Raw genomic sequence first — 20,577 nt, forward strand, 5'->3', positions numbered from 1 at the left:
GTGATGTTCATGCACGGCTCATTTTATACACCAGTAGAATAAAGTCATACTATAATTTGTTGTGAGTTCATGCACTGTGTTGGTTTTGTTCTTTGAGCAATGTGATGTTCATGCACGGCTCATTTTATACACCAGTAAAAAGAAAACATATCTTGAATTTGGAAAAAAAATCATATTTTATTTATCACTAAAAAAGATTCAGTGAATGCGCATATGAAACCGGTGGGTTCGGTGCCTCAAAAAAGGTTAAGAACCACTGTTTTAGATGTTTCCCTGCTTCAACACAGATGATTTCAGTTGATAACTGATTAACAGGTTTTGTTGGACTGTAATCATCTGAACCACGTGTGTTAAAGCAGAGAAACCTCTACCATGCAGGACAGTGTGCCTTGAGGACCAGGGCTGAAAAACACTGGCCTAGATAACCCAAACATTTTCTTAAGTGAGGAAATGAAATATTTGTACTTTGCTACTTGACACCTCTGCCAAGCAGACAGGTTTGTTCGAAATCATTTATAATCATCAATAATTCTCCAAGCTTTCAAAAATCCCTTTTTTTTTTTACTTTGAATGCTTGTTTACCCATATTCAGGTCAAGCTTAAAATGCACTAACTGTTAAGCCAATCAAATATGACCTAATATAATTTAATTACCTGTTATTATTACTAACCTAATAATCTTCAAACCATTTAATCAGCTGAAATTTGCCAAATTTTTTTTCTAAAGTCAGTTGGCCTTGGCGGCCATCTTAAAATGAGCTGGCCCCAAAAGTTAACTAGTTATAGAAGTATTTCCAATGATTAAATTCTGAAAGTTATACTAAAATCCTTCCAGTGGTTAATGAGATATTTAGCTAACAGACAGCGAGTGCTGACTTCAACAGTTAAAGGCACAATTTAAAAAAAAGATGCTTGAACAATTTGCTTGTGCTCAGCATATGTGTTGGGGATCGGTCTCAGCTTTGGCCAAACCAAGCTTTAGCTCACCATCTGTAAAACCGACTGAGTTATATAAATTTTTGTGTTTTGTAAGGTCACTTGTCTGTGGCGGCCACCTTGAAACAATGTGACTCCAAAATACAACCAGATGTAGAAGTACACTAATGATTAGTGTCTGAAAGTTTTATTAAAATCTGGGAAGCGTTTGGTGAGTTATTCTGCTAACAGACAGGCACTGAAACCCATGCAAATAAGACAAAAACGTTATTCCCAACTGTTCACGTTTTGATTGCAGGTGATGGAGAGCTACAAAACAGCACTCAGGTTTTATTTCTAGTGTATTTATACAGTTCTGTGCAGTGATCAACCAAAATGTTTTACAGTATGAAAAAAAACCCTCATCAACACATTTTAGTATATCGTACTTTTATTAATAACATACTGACACATTTTAGGACTATTTGTGAGATTAAATTTGTAAACACACCTCAACATGTAACCAGGAGATCAAACCACAAACTTGACTGATTAATTGCGGTTACGTTTTGAAACTTAAGATGTTAAACCTTCATAATTAAAAAAGCAGGAAATCTTCTAAAACCAGAAAAATGAACAATATGTATAAACGTGTGACACTAATGGCTCATGTCTTTGTGCAAATGAGGCAGGACTGACTGCCTCAAAAGTAACCTAAATAATTCTGTATCTTACATAACAGCACTGATTCACTGGAACTCAGAGTAAACAGCATGGAGAGGCCTTTTTAAATATTAGCCAGAGAGGGATTAGTGGTCTGCAATGCCCACCTAATAACTCATCTTATCCACAAGCAACGATTTTAAAATAGCTGAATAGATTCATTTTTTTTAACTCCTCTCGACATTTGCAGGGCAACAAATCAAGCAAACTGATAAAAGAGCAATTAAAAGCAGCAATTAGGACATAAACTCACTAAGTGGTGCTTATTGGATCTAATGACTGGCATGCAGCTGCAGGATCGATGACTGTCAGACACAAGGACTTCCAAAACTGCTCCTGGTGTCTAAACACGAGCGTCCAGCAGGGGGCGAACACGACTCGAAGGAGGCTTCAGTCAGTCTGGACTGTGCTGCAAGTTCTTTCTGCCAAGAACAGAAGAAACCCAGAGAAAATCACTGCTCCCCGTCAGACATCCCAGGAGAAAATGTGATTCTCGACACTTAGAGAACGGGACCTGTTTCACCCTACGTCTCCTTGTCTCTACAGAAAGATCATTTACAGATGGGTGTGGCAGAAAAGGCCTGCTATTGTTGGAGCCACATGCTCCGAGAGGCTGTCGTTCCAGACACACAGAAACCACGTTACAAAGAGGCTGACAGCTGGTGGGAGAAGTTCTCGCTGGGACACGGACGATGCCAGTTCGGGAGACTCCCCGAGGAGCACGCCAGCTGCGCCACAGTGAGGACTGAGGGGAATGTGTTTTTGTGAGAATTTCACAAAATCTCACCAGATGGACTCAGCAGGTTTCCCCTGGTACTGTTAGAGGGGACGACAGGGTGTTAAACTCTGCTGGCAGCACAGGTCACAGTGAGAGAGGGAAACAAAACGACACCAGCCCATCAAAAGAGACATGGATGGAGGCTCAAAGTGGACAAAGCCACTCTTAAGAAAGAGAAGCCCTTGGTCTTTGCAGCTTGGGTGGTTTTGTCAATTAGATTTGCAATTTGGATGCTTTTACTCATCTGTATTTCAGATCACACACACAAGTTTGTACTTCTATCCTTAATAGGACCGTTCATTGACTAGCATTCATTTCCAGTCATTTAAAGGGCCTGTGACATGCTTATCCCTCAATTACAAAAAGTCAAAGAAAACATATTTATATTTAAGAAAATTGGCATAATACACATTTTGTCTCATAACTGGCATATTTTCTCTTGAATTTGGCTCAGCAAAGTGAAACAGGAAGTGACATCAAAGTGGAACTCTTTAAGAAAAGAAACTCTAGTCTTTGTTTAGTGAAACAGTCTTATTTAAAATCTTCAACTCTGTTAGTGACTCAAAATAATCTAAAGAAACATCAGATTCTTCTCTAATTATTGTAGAATAGCTCAGTTTTCATGCAGACATTCCCCTTTGACATCACTTCCTGTTTCTTCACATGCAAATATCTCAACAACTGTTCATCTCAACAGTGTGAAATTTGTTTTGCGACATGTTATCAATGTTCTCTTTTCTAAAACACATTCATATTTATTACAATAATTTGATGTTTACCCCGACTCTTTACCCTAAATCTAACCCACCCACTACATACCCAACTCTAAACCTAACCTCAACTCAATTCAGCCGTTAGTCCTAAACCTAACCCTCATACCATCAATGGAGTTCTACCATACTAGGACTGGTCTTTGGTCCCCATAAGGACTACTGGTCTTGACAAGATTGGTATGTATCCTAGAAACAGTTCTACACAGGTAACAAATACAAGAATACAAGTTTGTACTTCTATCCTTACTAGGACCGCTCATTGACTCGCATTTGTTTCTACAGTCCAACCCTGACTTATTACCCTAACCCTCCCAGTACATACCTAACTCTAAAACCTAACCCTAAATGCCACTCGGACCATGGTCCTTAACCAAACCCCCAACCCCAAAATAGAGGTCCACCATACTAGGACTGATCTTTGGTTGCCAAAAATTCTACTGGTCTTGAAAAGATAGGTGTGTATACTAGAAACAGTCCTAAAAAGGTAACTATTAAAAACACACACACACACAGAGAAATGAAGTTAAAAAAGGCAACACAGATTTTCATCTGTGACACAACGCTGAGCATTTGTCACCGCTTTTTAAAATGATTTATCCTGAGTTACTCAAGACGACTTCAGCAGGCAAACATGGATGCTGCGATTACATCAGTGTGATTCACTTCCTGCACATTTTCTGCCTCAGTAATAATCTCAGTCAGTCTAGCATCCCGTGATTTTTAGTGCCCTTTTACATTTATCTGATGGTTGCGACAGAGATAAATAAGGAAAACACCATGGCAAAATAAAAGCACGAGCTATGTAGTTTATCCAAAAAAAAGAGACAAGAAATTAAAAGTTTCACTGAAACATGAAATAATATTTTAATCAAGAATAGCAACCAGCTGCAAAAGTGCACCTCGTGGTCACATACCATGGCCTGAGTGCTTCGGATGGTTTCAACGCCAAATGTCTCCCTGCCAGCGTGACAGTCCGAGCACCGCAGCAACGTGTCTGCCAGCAGCTGATCACATCAAACATGGCTGAGCGCTTCTGTGACTCACTGATGGGAAACAAGCTCGACACCCAGCCGAGCCTCCTTTGATGTGAGCAATGCTTAGCATGTTATTCACACGGAGTGCTTCACTGCAGGGTTCAACTACTCCCTTAACATGTTAACGAGTGAAAATGTGGCTAAAATACAAACATGGCCTTCGTTGTTAGACTTCCTTTGCGCAAAAATAACTGCAGCTAATGATGTGTGTTTACTGCAAATAGAACCTCTGTGCTTAAAATTTAACCTATGATTTTACTAGATTTTCTGACAAACTGAAAATTTAATTTAGAAATTTTCATGCAAACACTATAAGCTTTTACATGGCTTCCAATTTCGCATCAAATTATTTATTTCAGAATGCCCCACAGCTTTTACACACATGCAGTTAGACATTTGAACCCCCCCACACACCCATTCTATACTTAAATTATGAACTGGTTTTGCATTGCTGCAGCACACCGTCCATTTATATTAGACACTTGATGCAATCATTATTATTATTACTACTGTGAATGCTCCATTGTCTCTTTGTCATTCAACAATGACAAACTCCTAAAATGAACTAAAATTATTCCAGCACAAAGTTTATAATAGAAGTACCAGAAGCAGCAACAAAAGTGCTACAGCTCAGTGCGGCTGCAGCCACCGTTTCCAACCATAACCCTAGAATTTTGTGTCTTGATCCACGTAATCCAATAATTGACACCAATATAAATTTTTATAACAGCATTCGCATGACCGGCCAAGATTTTTATTTTTTAACGATTGGAGTTATTTTAAGATGGTAAGCCGTTAGCTGGTCACTCTGGTCTGAAATAAAATGCTAAAACTGAGGTGGTTTATTATTTGTTCACAATCTTTCCAGAGAACCACTCTGGTTATAATCACTTTAAAGTCGGGACTTCGACTTGACGTTTCTAAAAAACACATCCTATTTTATCAGTTCTGTTTTAATTATCTTGTCATTGTTTACATATTAGATTCAAATCAGAAATACATGGTTGTAAATTTGTGTTTGAATTAACTAATAAACTTCAGAATCCACTGTTCCACCAGTGACAAATACCCATACCCTTACCAAACCACTGTACTCCCACTACCATGTTCCAAACACAGGCTTCTTTCAATGAAACACAACATTGTTATAAACTTATTTCCTTGGCTTAAATGATCCACACACTGATAATGGTGCCTCTGGGAAGGTTTTCGATAAGGTTAAATATCCTCACCAGTCTGTCTGTAGAGCCTAGACTCATAATAAATGGCTTTGTAACCTTTTCCCCAATCTGACAAGCAGCCGCCACTCTTTTCCTGATGTCCTCTGGTATCCTTTTACGTCACGCCATGATTCATTTCAGTCTTATGAAGGTCAGTTATTGAAAGATGTCTGTTTATTAAATGAAACCAAATCAAAACTCAATTAACTGAAAAATTAGTCTAAATTTACACTTGACCTGCAAATTTCAAGTTTCTGGTTTCAATTTTTCAGACAAATAACAATATGGGTCAATTGTTGACTAAATAACTGACTAAGCAAAACAGTTTCACCTTATTTGATTCATTTGGTTTTCATGCCCTAATTTTAAAGTCTATCATGTTTGGAAATCTGATAATGTTATAGACTATATTTTTACAAAAGCTTTGCCTCTGTATCTACTCTCGTGTGCTTCTGGGCTGATTACCCACATAAAAAATAATGTTAATCAAAGTTATCAAGTTTCTTTTTCCATCCAGCAGTAAAGCAATAAAAAGGATAAACACAAACACTGTTTCATGTGATTATTTTTCTCTTTTTCCCAACAGTCCTATTACTATATTAGAATGATTCCCAGTGTAATACTTCGGTGTGTGAGCCTTATCTTCTCTATACATCCGAGACCATGAGAGCAATCAAATAATCACGTAACAAGAGTGATCTCTGATGCCCATTACACAAAGTGGCACCAATGACTCACTGCCTTGCCGGGAAGAGATTTACAATAATATGACAGAGCTTGGACTTCCTGGATAGGGCAAGATCCTTATGAAAATCAGCTCTGTACTGTAGGGGCAGCGGAAAGCAGAAAATCTGATTTGAACCCTGGTGAATATCAAAGCAGAAGAGACTAACATGTTTGCTGATACTGATTGATAACGCCGACTTTTGGGGCACCTGGAGCTCAGACTCCATTGTGTTACTGTCAGGCTGCTGAGTATTCTGAGGGAGGGAGGAAGAGGAGCACACAACTTCAGGCAGAGAGACAGTATCAGGACTCGACTGGCGACCTCGGTCACGTGACGGTGCTGGCTGGCAGCAGAGCGAGGCGGTGCTTACATCAGCCTGGCCCCTGGTGGTGGTAGTAGAAGTGCTGGGTGGTGGAGGGCGGTGTGGGGGAGAGCAGCTGTTGCAGCTTGTACGCCAAAGGGCTGCTTGTGCTCGGCGCATGGCAGACTCCACGTTCAGGGTCTGAAATCCTGCTAGTTTCTGCACCTGAACTAAATTATAGATCTGGCTAAGCTGAACAGAAGTCCTGATGTAGGAGTTCTGACAAAACATTTTTGCTACCTTTTAACTGCAACTCTTGAATATTTGAATATACGTAAAACTTAGGTGGTTGTTGATTCTCTTCTAATTAATGGTGTCCGTTTTTAAAATACTCGTACTAAAAGAATGTCTTGATACCCAGAATTGATACAATGTTTTTGTGTTTTTTCTTTTTCTTTTTTTATGTGACCTCCATTAGACTCCGGTGTGAACGCTTTATGCCGTTAAAGCAACTCGCAGGTGCAGAAGAAGAAGTGACGTCACATTGGGTTCACTGTTAACAGAATGTATGGATGCTACACGTTAGCATGTCAATTCAGAGGTTGTTGCGAAATCAGAGCCAATTAAATAACTATCTGACATGCTTGTTTAGTTCAGTGGTTATATCTGAACTTGCCTCTGGTCGGCTGCTCCAGTACAGCACTGTACAGTGTTACTGGAAGTACAACTATCTAAAAGTATAGATCCAGTAACTTTAGTATCGACACTCCAAGACTGATGTTACCATTATATTACTGTGGATTCTCAGTCATCCAGGACATGGAAAATTAAAAGAAAAAAGACAAAGCAACTTCACTTTATCTGTGCATTACAATATGTATAATTTTCGATTTAATATTGACAATTTACTGCTTTATTTTCTGATATTTTACTTCTCAAAAAATGTAAAAAAAAACGGATAGTTTAATTTCTGTTTATTTGGGTAAGAAAATAAATATTTCAAAATTAACCACAGGGACGCTAATGAGTTATTTGCCTACTTATTATTGCTAAATTAATATCTAAACGTTTAAATCAATGTGGAATCAAACTGTGACCCAAATAATTGAAATTAAATTCACTCAACTTTTGGCAGTAGGCGACAAAGACGTATGAAATTATTAAAGAATACCCAACTCCAAAGCTTTTCAGAAAGCTTTTCTACAACTTCAAACATCTGGAATTTCAATAAACAAGCATCACCTCATCACCCTCGTGTTCTGGGTAACTTGGAGCTTTTGGATTCTTATAATGAATCCTTATTCTAACACGGTCGTGCATTCCAGCGTTAACGGGCCCTGCAGTTCTGTAAGAAGATGGATGTCTAACTGGCTTCCTGCCATGGACTGTAAGTCTTTGAGCTGATGTTTTTGTTTTAATTCATTTCACAGGATTTTACTGCTCAGTCATAATCGTTCCTCTGTCATTTTATTAAAAAGGGATGCACTTTACAAACCACATCATTTATTAAGATGTGCCAGCAGAAGCTCTCAGGTTCTTCTTTTTAGTGATAAACAGCTCTGATTGACATGGAGGCCACTCCTTCCAATTTAACAAGAAAAATGCAGATCCTTCTGTCAGATAACACCTTGTTTCATCAGGGGTTCTTCCAAATGAACACAAGTTATTACCGTGTGAAACACAGAAAACAAAATACTTTATACTAAAATAAAGAAATAATCTTGACCCCACACTGCTAGCTAAAGCTGCAATTTCTTATTTTCTAATACTTGATGTATTTTGTCAAAGAGATTGCAATATTATGTGTAGTCTAATTTGACAAACTGATTAAATTATATTAATCAGTACTTCAAAAACCATTTTTATACAAAACCATAAAGTTTTGTATTAAATTAAGCTCAGCATATTTATATTCAATATTTATTTTCTGATTATAATTTATTCACTGAAACTGAAGTTTTAGAATTTTGTAAAAATTAAAGAATTACATTTTCAGCATTTGTACCTGTTCAAGATCATTTATATGTTTTCGGAAGTATTTTTCCAGTTTACATTATGTAACTACACATAAATGATAAAGTATTTACAGGGTTATGGGAGGGTTTAGACATAGAACAACAATGGATTAGTTAACTAAATATTTAGGTCTTTTTTTAACCACAACTGAGTACACAAAGTAAAAAAGAGGAAGCAGGCATTTCTGTGGGCAGCACAATGTTGTTACATATGGCACTACAGCTTTATGTCAATGCATCCTCTGCACTGAGGGTGCTTTTCACAATAAGAGCGCCTGTTACAACAAAAGCCACCCCAGAAGGAAGTTGACCAGAACATTGTGTTAATTTTATAAAAAAAGATATGTATTTACAAACAGAAATTGTAAGACATTAATATCTAATTTTAAACTTAATTTATAGTTTTTAATTAATTGTATAAGGAAAGGTTATTTTAGAGAAAAACATACTGTTAACTTTATGTTTGAATGCCTGCATTATAAACTTACAGTAAAGAGGTAAAAATATGTACTGATCTGCTTTAGTCTCCTCAGTCCCTTCAGCAGAAATATGATTTTTCCCCCTAAATCTAATACAGATTAATGTGTATAAATATTAAAATGTTATCATTATGAACCAAAAACACACACGCTTCTTAAACATATCAATCAGCCGTTCAGGTTTCTAAAGATTGGCATCAACATTAACGATCAGTCAACGTCTAGTTTCAACTAATACCAGAAAATGTCTCCAAATTCAAAATTAAATCCTGTTAATTTGTCTAAAACTGCACAATATATTAAATTGTATTGTTCTTATTGCAGTATTTTGTTTAAAGTAGCAAATTAAACCTGTAATTTCCAAGCAAATCCCAATGAAATTGCAGATTTTATTTTTCTCTCCAGTTAAAACCCCTAAAATCACAGAAAAAAGTCTTTGATAAATTTAGAAATCATTTGTGTATTGACAGTTCCCATTCATCGGATTTGGCTCAAAAGTCTACTTTTTCTTAATCAAATTGATAAAACAGCATAAAATGAAGGTAGACCAAGTATTTAGGCAGTGGGTTCTGTTCAGACCAGACCAGATCCTGAAGTCAGAGGGTCTCTCCTACTTGGACATAAAAAAGTGACCAACCTACTGACGGCGGTATGACGAGGAGAGGAAACAAGTGTTAAAAACATGAGTTCATGTCAAAGATCATTTTATTTAACACTTGTGTTTTCATCTGATTACAGCCGATATTAAACACGTATTTCTTACAAAAGGCTTCCTGGACAAGGATTACAGGGAACTGAACCAATCCAGGCAGAGAACAAGAGAAATAGCTCTGTCACACACCTCTCTGGAAAACCACAGCATCGCTCCACCAGGTCACTCACCACCGCTGCAGGACCAATAAACTGTGACACTGTTTCTATGACAACATCCCATCTCTCTGTCTCCTGAGCACACTGAGCTGGTGGGGGTAAGCGGGTGGGGGACTTGCCCCCACACACACACTCACAGAGATAGGCACAGCATGGCAATCTCACGCTGAAGCTGATGCAGAGAGACTGGAACACTGGAAACCTCCCATCCTCCTCCCTCCTCTTGATTCGCCGCTCCAGTCCTGGAGTGTGACGTGAAACGAGGACGAGCCCCGCCCACTCCATCACATGACATCATCAACTACGATAAGCCACAGCAAACACACCACACGCTCATTTTTTATTTATTCATTATTCATTCATAGCAGAATTATTAAATATTCATTATCACGACCAGGTTGTAGCACCTAAACAACCTGCATGGTGTGAAGCTTAAGACGTACTTTTCATTCTCACTCACTGGTTAATGCAGCACAAGAAATAAATGGATGGAGGGGGGCAAAAAAAGCAACAACCGCAGCAGAGTTCCCACTCTGGCAGGCTGTGTTACCAGAGTCTTAGCATTTTAATGCTAAGAAGATTAGTCTCAGGGAAAATGTGACAATGTACAAAAATAGCTACAGGCCTCAGTGGGCTTCTGGCTTCACCTGTGAAAAAGTAAGTAAAGAAATAACTCCATCAGATTACAAAACAACGTGCATGTTTCCACACCGTTCATGGCACTAAGTGCGAAGGTGAAATGGTCGTGTTGAAAGGATGTGAGTGGAACTTCACTGTGAAGCTAAACGAAAGAAGAGCTGATTCCAACAGGAGCAGCAGCACAAAAACTTAGAGTGTCCTGCTTACGACTGGGTGATAAAACAATAACAATACTATATGTCACAATAAGCACATGATCAACAGAACGTTGATAATTTCATTGAACTATAATCCAGAACGGCACAGAATTCTGGGGGGTGTAGGCAGAGGAAAGGCTTTAGACGCTCGAACTCACAACCCAAGGTTTGGTGGCATCAACTCACTCACTCTTTGGTAAACTAGCAATAAGAGGAGGAAAGTAGTGAGCACAACTCCAAAGGAAAAAAAGAGGAAAGAACTACAATTAATATGAATAACGAGCACTCCAAAAATATCTTAAGGTCTTAATAAGGGAAAAAATAGTATGCGTTTTGGCTATACGCTGTCGTCAGCTTGTTAAGCTAGCAACAACCTGTTGAGTAGCGTGTAGTAGTTTCATGTTTCACCTCATAACTGCTTAAAAATAAAATAAAAAATGGAGTGAAAGAAGAAAATGAATGCAGTAGCTCGAGAGGAAATTGTGGATAAAAGAGGGAAAAGTCACGTCACCAGTTTGGCAGTATTTCGAATACTTTAAGTCCTACAAGTGTCAGACGAATGTTTTTGCAAACTATGAAAAGTTGTTGTTGATACCAAGTCTGAATACGACAATTTTTAATATTTTTAAATCTACTCAGCTGCTCTCATCTGTTGAAGTAGAGTGGTGTTTGTTTTTATTTTATTTTTGTTTGTTTGTTTTGTTTTTAATAGGGAGAGATACCTGGACAAGAAGCAAAATGTCTTCTGTATTACAACAGAAGTCCATTTTTTAAACCTTTTTCTTATTTAGAGCAGCATCATACAGCCACAGCTATCAACATCTGGCAGTGGAACAACACCCAAGAAACAGACAACCATCGAGAAATACTTAGCAGCTGTGCCATATGACAAAACATCAAAACGTTATAAAGAACTAACGGATGCAATGGCTTAATATGCCAGTATCTTTATTTATTTGATGAAGTATTTAAATTAAATAAAAAGGCCTGTTAGTCTTTGCTCTAGCGCTGACGTTAAATGTATTAGCTCAGCGCTAGCATGACAAACTAACAAGCTAAACTGAGGTCCTCCATCCATATTTTCAGTTGCAGGTTTTGCATTCCCCTCTCTGTCATGTGGATGGAGGACCTCAGTGACAAGAGGAGAATGTGTAGCGCTGAGCTAATACATATATATGGCGATAGCGTCGGGGCTAACTCTAAGCTAACAGGCTAAACTGAGGTTCTTCTTCCATGAAGCAGCTCTGTTGTCCTCCATCCATATTTTCAGTTACAGGCTGAGTCATTTCTACCTTCTCCTCTCTGTCAACGCTCTCTGGTTTCATTTAAAAGAGTTGATATTCAGATATTGTCCAAGATTAACCTTCAGGGTGGATTTAGTTCGCTAGCAGCCTCGCACTGAGGACCTATCCACGTCACCTTTTACCCAGAATACTTTGTGTGTAAATAAAACGGCCCCATCTGTGTAATATATTTTTAAACTTATAGTTTAAAAATTATAAAAATCAAACAGCCTACAGAACTTTTAGTCTTTATTTTGCAGTTAAAATATACAGTATGTTTATTAAATAAAGTCTAATGTTACAACTAATCATGGATCCCTTTAAGCTTAAAGTATGGTAGTGCATCTAAAAACATGTCTGAGAGCTGTTTGGACTGTTAAATAGGCACTAGGGTGGAAGAAAAGTCTAATATATTGAAATATGGCAATATTTCATTTCCTGATACTGTATCGATTCTGAAAAGCTCCGTTACAATTTTTAACTAAAGGCTTAAAATGTAAACTTTCAGGCCAATGGTTCATTTTTGTGTTGTATATTAGCCTCTAACTGCTAGTTGTCAGATAGAAGGATGCTGTGAGAAGAAATGTGAAACACAAATGCAGTTCTCAGTGTTGTTCAGTGTTTTTCTGATTGTTAATCGGATTTTTTGAATGCGATGAATGGTGTGATCTTTATACCGAGTTATTTTTCAAATGAGAAACTTTTGGAGAAAAAAAATGACAACATATCACCTTACTTACAGTATCGCAGTGCATCACGATACAGCATATTGTGACCCGTGTCGTGGTACGTAGCACCAGATTCTTGCCTAAACACAGCCCTAATAGGCACAACATAATTTATATTTTTTGCACAACCTTTTGTTAGATCATGAAAATTAAACAATTGAAATAATCTACAGTGATTTGTATGCAAATTACTGATCAAATAGATTGGTTCTACAGTCCTGCACCATGTCTCTTGTTTCCACATAACACTCCATATAACTGAGGCTCATATTCAAACATGGAAAGAAGGCTTCGGAGCAGAGATCGACGGATAGTGAGTGAAATTAAAAGCCTCCTCGTATCTCTGCAGCAGAGGAGGCCGCCCCCCGAGCGGCAGCAGCAAGCACAGCAAGCGAACACAGCAGGAAAGCAAAGACACACTTCAGAAAGAAATGCTTTCAGCAGCACTGTGTACACACCTTGGCGTTAATATAGGGGTCAAAGGGCCCACAGCGTTTGAACTCTTTATGCTCTACAGAGCTCTGGAAGGGAGGAAGAGCAGATAGGTCGATGGGGTTTTGGTTCAGACAAGCAATGAACAAATAAGTGATGATCATAAATGAGTTGAACTAAAGAAAAGGGAGAAAACAAAATGAGTTAATGAACAATCAGATGTCATGAACAGGCAGGGAGAAATGACACAAAACGAGGCCAAAATTCTCACGAGTTGAGGCCGATCTGAATGCGGTTGTTCAATAAAAGATGTGATGGTTGTGTTTGAAGAGCTCAGAGTGGGTCATTTCTCCTCATTAAAAAAATAAATAAAAAGAACAGACCAGAGATGGTTTCAGCCAAGAGGCTGTCTGTGCATTAGGCACCCGAACTAAGTATCAAAGATGAGAGTTAAAACTGTTAAAATGGTTAGAGGAAATGAGAGCTTCTCACATTAGCGCAGCTTCAAAAGGCTTCAAGTATCAACTGTCAAAGGAGAAGTCAGCCTCGTGATGCAGCGAGGTTAAAGCAGTCACATTCTTCTTTTTAACGTTCCACATCTGAATACAGATCATGCCATGCTCTAATAAGATTTGGATTAAAAGGATCCGAATAAAAATAAATCATTCGTTTTATTATAATCACTTTTTTAGCAGTCACTGTGACACTCTGATGCTGCCACAATGTCCTGATGTGTCACATGGAGACAAAACCAAACAAAGCAAAGTCTGTTTACATTTTCTGACAATGTTTTGTCAAAGACGTTCAAAACCTTTGGAAAAACTCAACCAAAACTACAAAAGTGGCCAAAAGAAAGCCCTCCACTTGAGCACCAAAGGCAAAGAAGCAGACCTGCTCGTTGAGTTTGGGGTGCGAGGGGCCCTGGTGGATGAGGAGTTTCACAATGTGCTCGTCTCCTTTCCACGCAGCCAGGTGGAGAGGGTAGCAGCCCTTGTTGTCCGCGATGTTGGTCAAGGCCTCGTTCCGTAGCAGCGCCTCCACCACGTCGCTGAGGGTCAACAAAGGATGAGTCAGAATCATTAGGAGGCACACTAATGAATACACGCAGACAATCGATGGATTCATCCTCCCTGAGGAGCAGTCTGAGAGAGAAAACTGTATTTCAGAGTGTTCTCTGTAGAGGGGAGGCAGGGTATGTTACCTAAAACTACGGCAGCATTTTACATGGCCTGCAAGAGTTTTATAAGGAGTGTTCATGTCTTAAAATAAGCATATGCTGCTTTAAATCCCTCGTTGATGGTAAACTAAATCTCCCACAATTCATGTTGATTATTTTAGTAAAATGATGTCATCCCACCACAAGGTGGCGGTGCACAGGATTCAAAAGTAGCCGGCAAAATCTGGATTGTAAAATCTCCATTTAGCTGCAATTTCGTGGGCAACTTTTGCTGCGACCCAGTTGTGCTGGAAGTCATAAAACAGGGATAGTCAATCATGGTCCTCGAGCTTTGCAGCCCTGCAGGTTTTACTTGTTTCTCCGCTCCCACATATCTGATTTGAATGAATAGATGATTATCAGGCTTCTGCAGAACTCGGAAGAGGTAATTCACTGACTGAATCAGGTGTGTTAGAGAAGGAAAAAAGTAAAACATGCAGGGCTGCGAACCTCGAGGACCACGATTGACTATCCCTGTCATAAATGTAAACCGGAACATCCCTCCTTTGGGAATGTCCAAATGGAAAGTTGTGGGGTTCAAAATTCAAAACAGCAGCTTCTCATCACAACTCAACAGTCAGTAAAACAGTGAGTAAAACTCATGCTTTTACTTTTAATAATATTTCTGTCATACGCTTTTCATACACTTTTCGGTGTTTCTAAAAGGACATGCTAAAAACGCTGTTTCTATGCAGGAAATACCACGTTGAGCTCAGTTATTGTTTGTTAGCTCAGCTGTAGCAATGAGACGAGGAGCGTGATGTGACGCTCCTGATCTATGGCTTCAGGTCTTTGCAGACGATGGCCTGAATTCACCAGAAAGATTGGAAGGCTTTTACGAAGGCAAAACAGGTTTTGCCACATCCATCTAATTAAAAAAAATCAAGTGCATTTGATCTGATATCTGATGCACTTCTGTGTTTGAGTTCCATAAAATGGGATGAAAGGGACAAAGGAACATGAGCTCTCTTGTGAAAAGGACACAGTATATTGCACTTCCCTTTCAGACTAAATGCCTTTGTTTAGCAACCTGCACTGTTTTATTTTTGTTATTCTTGGAAAGAAATCTGAAGTTGCCAAAAGCAAGTCAAAGATACCAAAACGAGTCGTCTGAATCAACCTAGAATTAAGGGTTCACCTTCTTTTTTAAGGTTTAATAAAAAGGATCTGATCTTCAGCAAATTCCAAAATGACGAAGCCACACAGTTCACCATGTCCTTGTCTAATCAACAAAAGCAGAGTCAAAATAGAAAAGTTGTGTGAGAAAAAACTAAGTCCAGCAGCTTGCAGAAGCAGCTTTAGCAGCAACAACTTAAAATAACCATTTCTAAATGACTATCAGTCTCTCACATAGCTGTGGAGGAGATTGAGCCCAGTCTTCTGTCTGCAGACACCCGATTCTCACGGTCTGACTTGAGACTTGGTGGAATCTGTTGTAAGTTTTGGCACAAACGAGGTCGGACTAGACGAGCTTTAGAACCTGGTGAAGACCAGATTTTTATTACGTCCTAATCCATACCTGCAATTAAAAGCGGACGGACTTTATTTGCCCCATGACTATATTTTGTTTACATGAGCCAAATGCTTTTCGAAGGTTGTTTTATTCAGACTTAATGTCATCAAACCTTCACTTCTAAGATGTGATAAAGATGATTTGCTCCATCTCCCTGCACTAAGGACTTTAGAGTAGATGACGCAAAGAAGAAATGGTAGATGTTGATCAGAAGATGTTGCAGTCTAGCTGACAACTTTTTATTTCTCATAAAGCATCAGTTGATAAAAAGACCACAAAAATAATCAGTGTTTATGGACTCTCTACCCTCACTTGGCAAATATATACACAAAGAGAAAGAAAACTCTGCACGGTGAAAGCACGTTGTACCAAGGTTATTATAGTTTTGGGTTTTTCATTATAGTTTAGTTTTATTTAGTTTGGACTTTTTTCTTTTAATTCAGTTAGTTTTAAGTAGTTTTTACAGTGGATTTGCTAGTTTTTATTAGTTATTATTGCATTTTTAATGCTTAGTTTTAGTTTAGTTTTTATTAGTTCTAGTATTTTTTTTTTATAGTTTGAATAAATATATTTGCCAATGCATCCTCTATCTTGTGATGTTCCTGTGAGTTGACTAACCAACAGCTATTTGGTCACGAGTTAAAGCAGTCCATTATAACGTAACTCAATTTTGCCAACTAAAAACTTGGGCAATTCTTTTAGGATGATGACAATAGTTGTCTCTGAACAACTGACGAAACACTAAAACTAAGGATATTCTATCTATAATTTCAGTTAGTTTTAGTTTTGTAAAAAGATTATACGGTTTTAGTTAGTTATCTTTTTTTTTTTCCATTATTACAGTCAGTTTTTATTCATTTTAGTTAACTAAAATGTTTTTTTCAATTTCAGTTTTCGTTCTTTAGTTAGTTTTAGTTAACTATAATAACTCTGCGTTGTACCTGTGTCCGTTGAGGGCGGCGTGGTGCAGAGGGGTGTATCCAGTGCTGTCCACACAATTCACATTAGGGCCTCTCCAGATGCTGTTGGGGAACAGAAAAGGGTGGTTAGATGTTTTTCACACATGCAAAACATAACAGATCTGCAACACAACAAACACTTGCCATCTAAAAAGCACAAACTCTGGGTGCGACCACCTCTGATTGCAATCTCAGGACTGAGCTTTACCCAGCAGCTAGATTGCATCATCATCATAATCATCCAGCTCCAGTGAGTTCATATTCTTTTACATTCTTTCTGGGAGACACGAGGAATGAAAAACAGCCGAGCTGAAAACACCAGTAACCCAAAGATGTGAAGAAAACATCGCTCCCTGTCATTCACCCGTCCAGCGTCAGGCAATAAAACGCACAAGGACGGAGCTAAAAGGGATTCACAGGGTGAAGTGTGAAGTAGGCCAGCATTAGTCCGGCTCTTTCATTCACTCATTCATTTGCTCTGAATTTCGCTGTCAGCTTTCTTTGGTTTGTTTCTTATAATTTGCAAAGAGACCTGCGGTGAGGGGAGAAGAGAGTGATGACAGAAAGGAGAGGGATGGAGAGAGAGAGAGTAATTTAAGAAGCTAAAGGATGTCTGGTGAGACAGAACGGGATGTGAAGGGCTCTGAAAGACCTCAACACATCCTAAATAAATCATGTGATTCAGAAATCCCAGCACGACTGAACCACATATCTCAGACCAGAGTCATCTGCTGCACAGACAGAGAACTGGAGCAAAGAGGCTGGGCTTTACAAAGAATCTATTATAAATGTGAACATCTTTTATTATCTATTTAAACTATGCCTTTTTAACAGAGCATACAACCAGTCTCAGAGCTAAAGCAAATATTCATATGACTTCTATAATCTCATTCAGTATCACTGGATTGAGTCTGAACCAGAGAAAATCAGCAAAAATGCACAGAAGTTTAAAAGAAGAAGCTTAAACTATATTGCTAACATCAAAACAATAATCAAAACAAGGCTAAACAGTAGCTAAAAGCTAAATCTAGTATAATCATAAACTAAAATTTTAAAACAGTAGCTAAAACCCAAATTAGCAACCTAGTAGCTAAAAGTTAAAATAAGTAAACTGTAGATAAGTTAATGAGCGAATGAGTTGCTAAAATAAATTACTAAAACAGTAGTGAATAGCTAAGACCAGCAAAACATTAGCCAAAAGTTAAAATTGGAAAAACAACAGCTAAAGACTTGAAATTAGCAATCCAGCAGCTATAAGTTTAAACCAGTGAACTGTAGCTAAACACTAAAATTAGTAAATAAGTAGCTCAAAGCTAAAACTAGCAGAATAGTAACTAAATATGAATTTAGCAAAACAGTAGCTAAAACCACAAATTAGCAATCCAATAAGCTAGAAATTAAAACCTGTAAACTGCAGCTCAAAGTTAAAATGATCAAATAAGTAGCTCAAAGCTAAAACTGCAAAACAGCAGCTAAAAGCTAAAACCAGGAAAACTGTAACTACAAGCTAAAACTTGAAAAATATTAGCTAAAAGTTTAAATTAACAAAACGGCTAAAAGCCTACGAACAAGCAAGAATGCTAAACCAGATAAAACAAACAAATAAGTTTTTCATAACTTTGAAGCTGAACGTTCCTGAAGAATATTTTAAAAAATGACCTGAGCACAGTTCACGCAAAAGATTTCGCTACATGTCAGCTCCCAGAATATGAGTAAAGAATGATCACTACTACAGTGTAGATGAGTTAGGGCCACTTTTATTTTGACTCATTTTAATTAGCTGTGGCAGCCATCTTGAACAGGTGTATATGACTAGATGTACGATTACTTTGTGAGAAGATTTATTAAAATCCAACGAGTGGGTCATGATATATTTTGATTTAAAAGAAAATGTTGATGCCACAGGTTTTTGAGCTAAATTGTTGTGCAATGTGTAGCACACGTGTGTTGTGAATAACTGAACTCCTATCACATATCATTATAACAACTCACTAACTGTAAAACTGGCTTGTTTTGTGTTTCCGATGGTGAGTTAGCAGTGTCAGCCATATTGAAGAGGGACTACACGGATGCGCAACAACATTATCACTTTTCTGCCTTCTGCGACATGACAACAGTTCTCTCAGTTCTCATAACTGCATAATCACCAATGTGTGACTTCACAAATTCACGCAGAAACTATTTTTTGTTTGTCATCGTAATGGACGTGGCCCCCCTCCCCCTTTAAAGTACATCTCCCATAATAGCTCTCGGAGCAGCCTGCAATTACACAGTCAGAGCCGTCTCATTAAATAAGTGTCTCGTACGGCTCTGTAGGCTGCAGAAAAATGAGCCTGACAGAGCACAGACTCACACAGATGCACCACTCTCTCTCTCTCTGTTCATAACATCAGCTGTTTATTTCCTCCAACAGAGCTTCTGGGTCCCACCTCATGCACGTGTGTGTGTGTGTTGTGGGGGGTTGCCATGCGCAGTCAAAAGCACGCAACTCAGAGGAAGGACCTGATGGGAGGAAAACGCTGCTACCTTTCTGCTAGAGTGGGGACAAACGTTTCAGTTAGGATTATGTCAGCTCTTCAGGCATCACAGATACTGTCGACACTTCCTCTCGCTGTTGTAACGAGTACAGTAGCACCGTTTTGTCTGATTATTCATTGAGAAAAATACAAGGAAATAAAAACAGACCTCTGGATTGCTGTCCTGGATATAAATGTTATGTAACTACTGAGAGTAAATCCCCCCCTGAAATACATACACATCAACATAAACAGGAGACTATAGTATAGCCATAGGGCAATAATAACTAGAGCAATATGGAATGAGGCACCAAATACTCATGACTTGGTTATTTTGGAGTAGAACAATCATTTTTGTACTTCAGTGCATCGTCCAGTAAATTTCTTTTCTAAATTTATAAGATATTTAAAATAAATTAAAAGCCGTTAACTCTTTCAAGGGATGCATACGGCCTATTGAGCTTTAAAACTAGCTCAGGTTAAAAAAATTATAAGTTTGTCTTTTTGGTCAAACCTTCAAATATTCACAAAAACTTGTAGGATATTTTGCTAACAGACAGGCCTGCACACGCACCAACACTAGTGATAGCAAAATCATCCGCATTAACCTTTTTCTGGGAGGCAATAATAAAAATAACACGTTTTTCTTTAATGCCAAATGAATCACAAGACAGACAGCAAGACATCCCTTTAAATTCACAGTCAGCAAATTTCAACAAAAATCCAGAAGAGACTATTATTCATGGTCCATTTGCTAATTGGTCCTTCACGTACGTCACCACTCTCCACTGTCGTTCTTTTCAAAAACGCTTCTCAGTCAGTATCATAAATATCGTGTCACATCTACCTCATGACCAAACAGAGTACAGCACATCACAAAGCACACACACACACTCACACACACCCTGCTGACATGACATCACAGTTTTAATCAGGGACTGTGGCTGGTCATTAATCCCATCTGAAGCAGAGCAACTCAACATTTCATTACATTTCCTTACTGTCCCAGCGTTTGCTATTAAAAGAGCTGCCAGCAGCAGCAGCAGCAGCAGCTTTGGAGGCTGCAGAAGTGTTTCATCCTTTGAGCATTTTGGCAGCGAGGCACCCGAGGGCACGAGTCGCACTGGTGCTCCAGAATCCACTTCATCCTCTTACTACGGCTCACAACCAACCTGACCCGGGGATGGGGCTTAGACCAGCTGCAGGGGAAATGGGCGAAGCAGAATGGATTTGTTTTTTTGTGTGTGTTTTTGAGGTGG

At 38.5% G+C, this 20,577-nt stretch overlaps 1 protein-coding gene across 11 annotated transcripts in view; it reads right to left on the minus strand.

Annotated features, from left to right (window-relative positions):
* anks1aa (ankyrin repeat and sterile alpha motif domain containing 1Aa) overlaps window positions 1-20,577 on the minus strand; it is a 105,970-nt gene that overhangs the window by 66,259 nt on the left and 19,134 nt on the right. For 7 of the 11 annotated variants that reach the window (XM_014010512.1, XM_014010510.1, XM_014010508.1 and 4 more), the window contains exons 2-4: window positions 16,785-16,865; window positions 14,006-14,162; window positions 13,141-13,203 (exon numbers count right to left, since the gene is read on the minus strand). In XM_014010512.1, the coding sequence (XP_013865966.1) occupies window positions 13,141-13,203; window positions 14,006-14,162; window positions 16,785-16,865 (301 nt within the window). The remainder of the gene's footprint in view (window positions 1-13,140; window positions 13,204-14,005; window positions 14,163-16,784; window positions 16,866-20,577) is intronic. The other 4 variants (XM_014010516.1, XM_014010517.1, XM_014010521.1 and 1 more) reach the window with 1 other exon arrangement.

Source organism: Austrofundulus limnaeus, unplaced genomic scaffold (genome assembly GCF_001266775.1).
Source record: "Austrofundulus limnaeus strain Quisiro unplaced genomic scaffold, Austrofundulus_limnaeus-1.0 Scaffold70, whole genome shotgun sequence".
Lineage (NCBI taxonomy): Eukaryota > Metazoa > Chordata > Actinopteri > Cyprinodontiformes > Rivulidae > Austrofundulus > Austrofundulus limnaeus.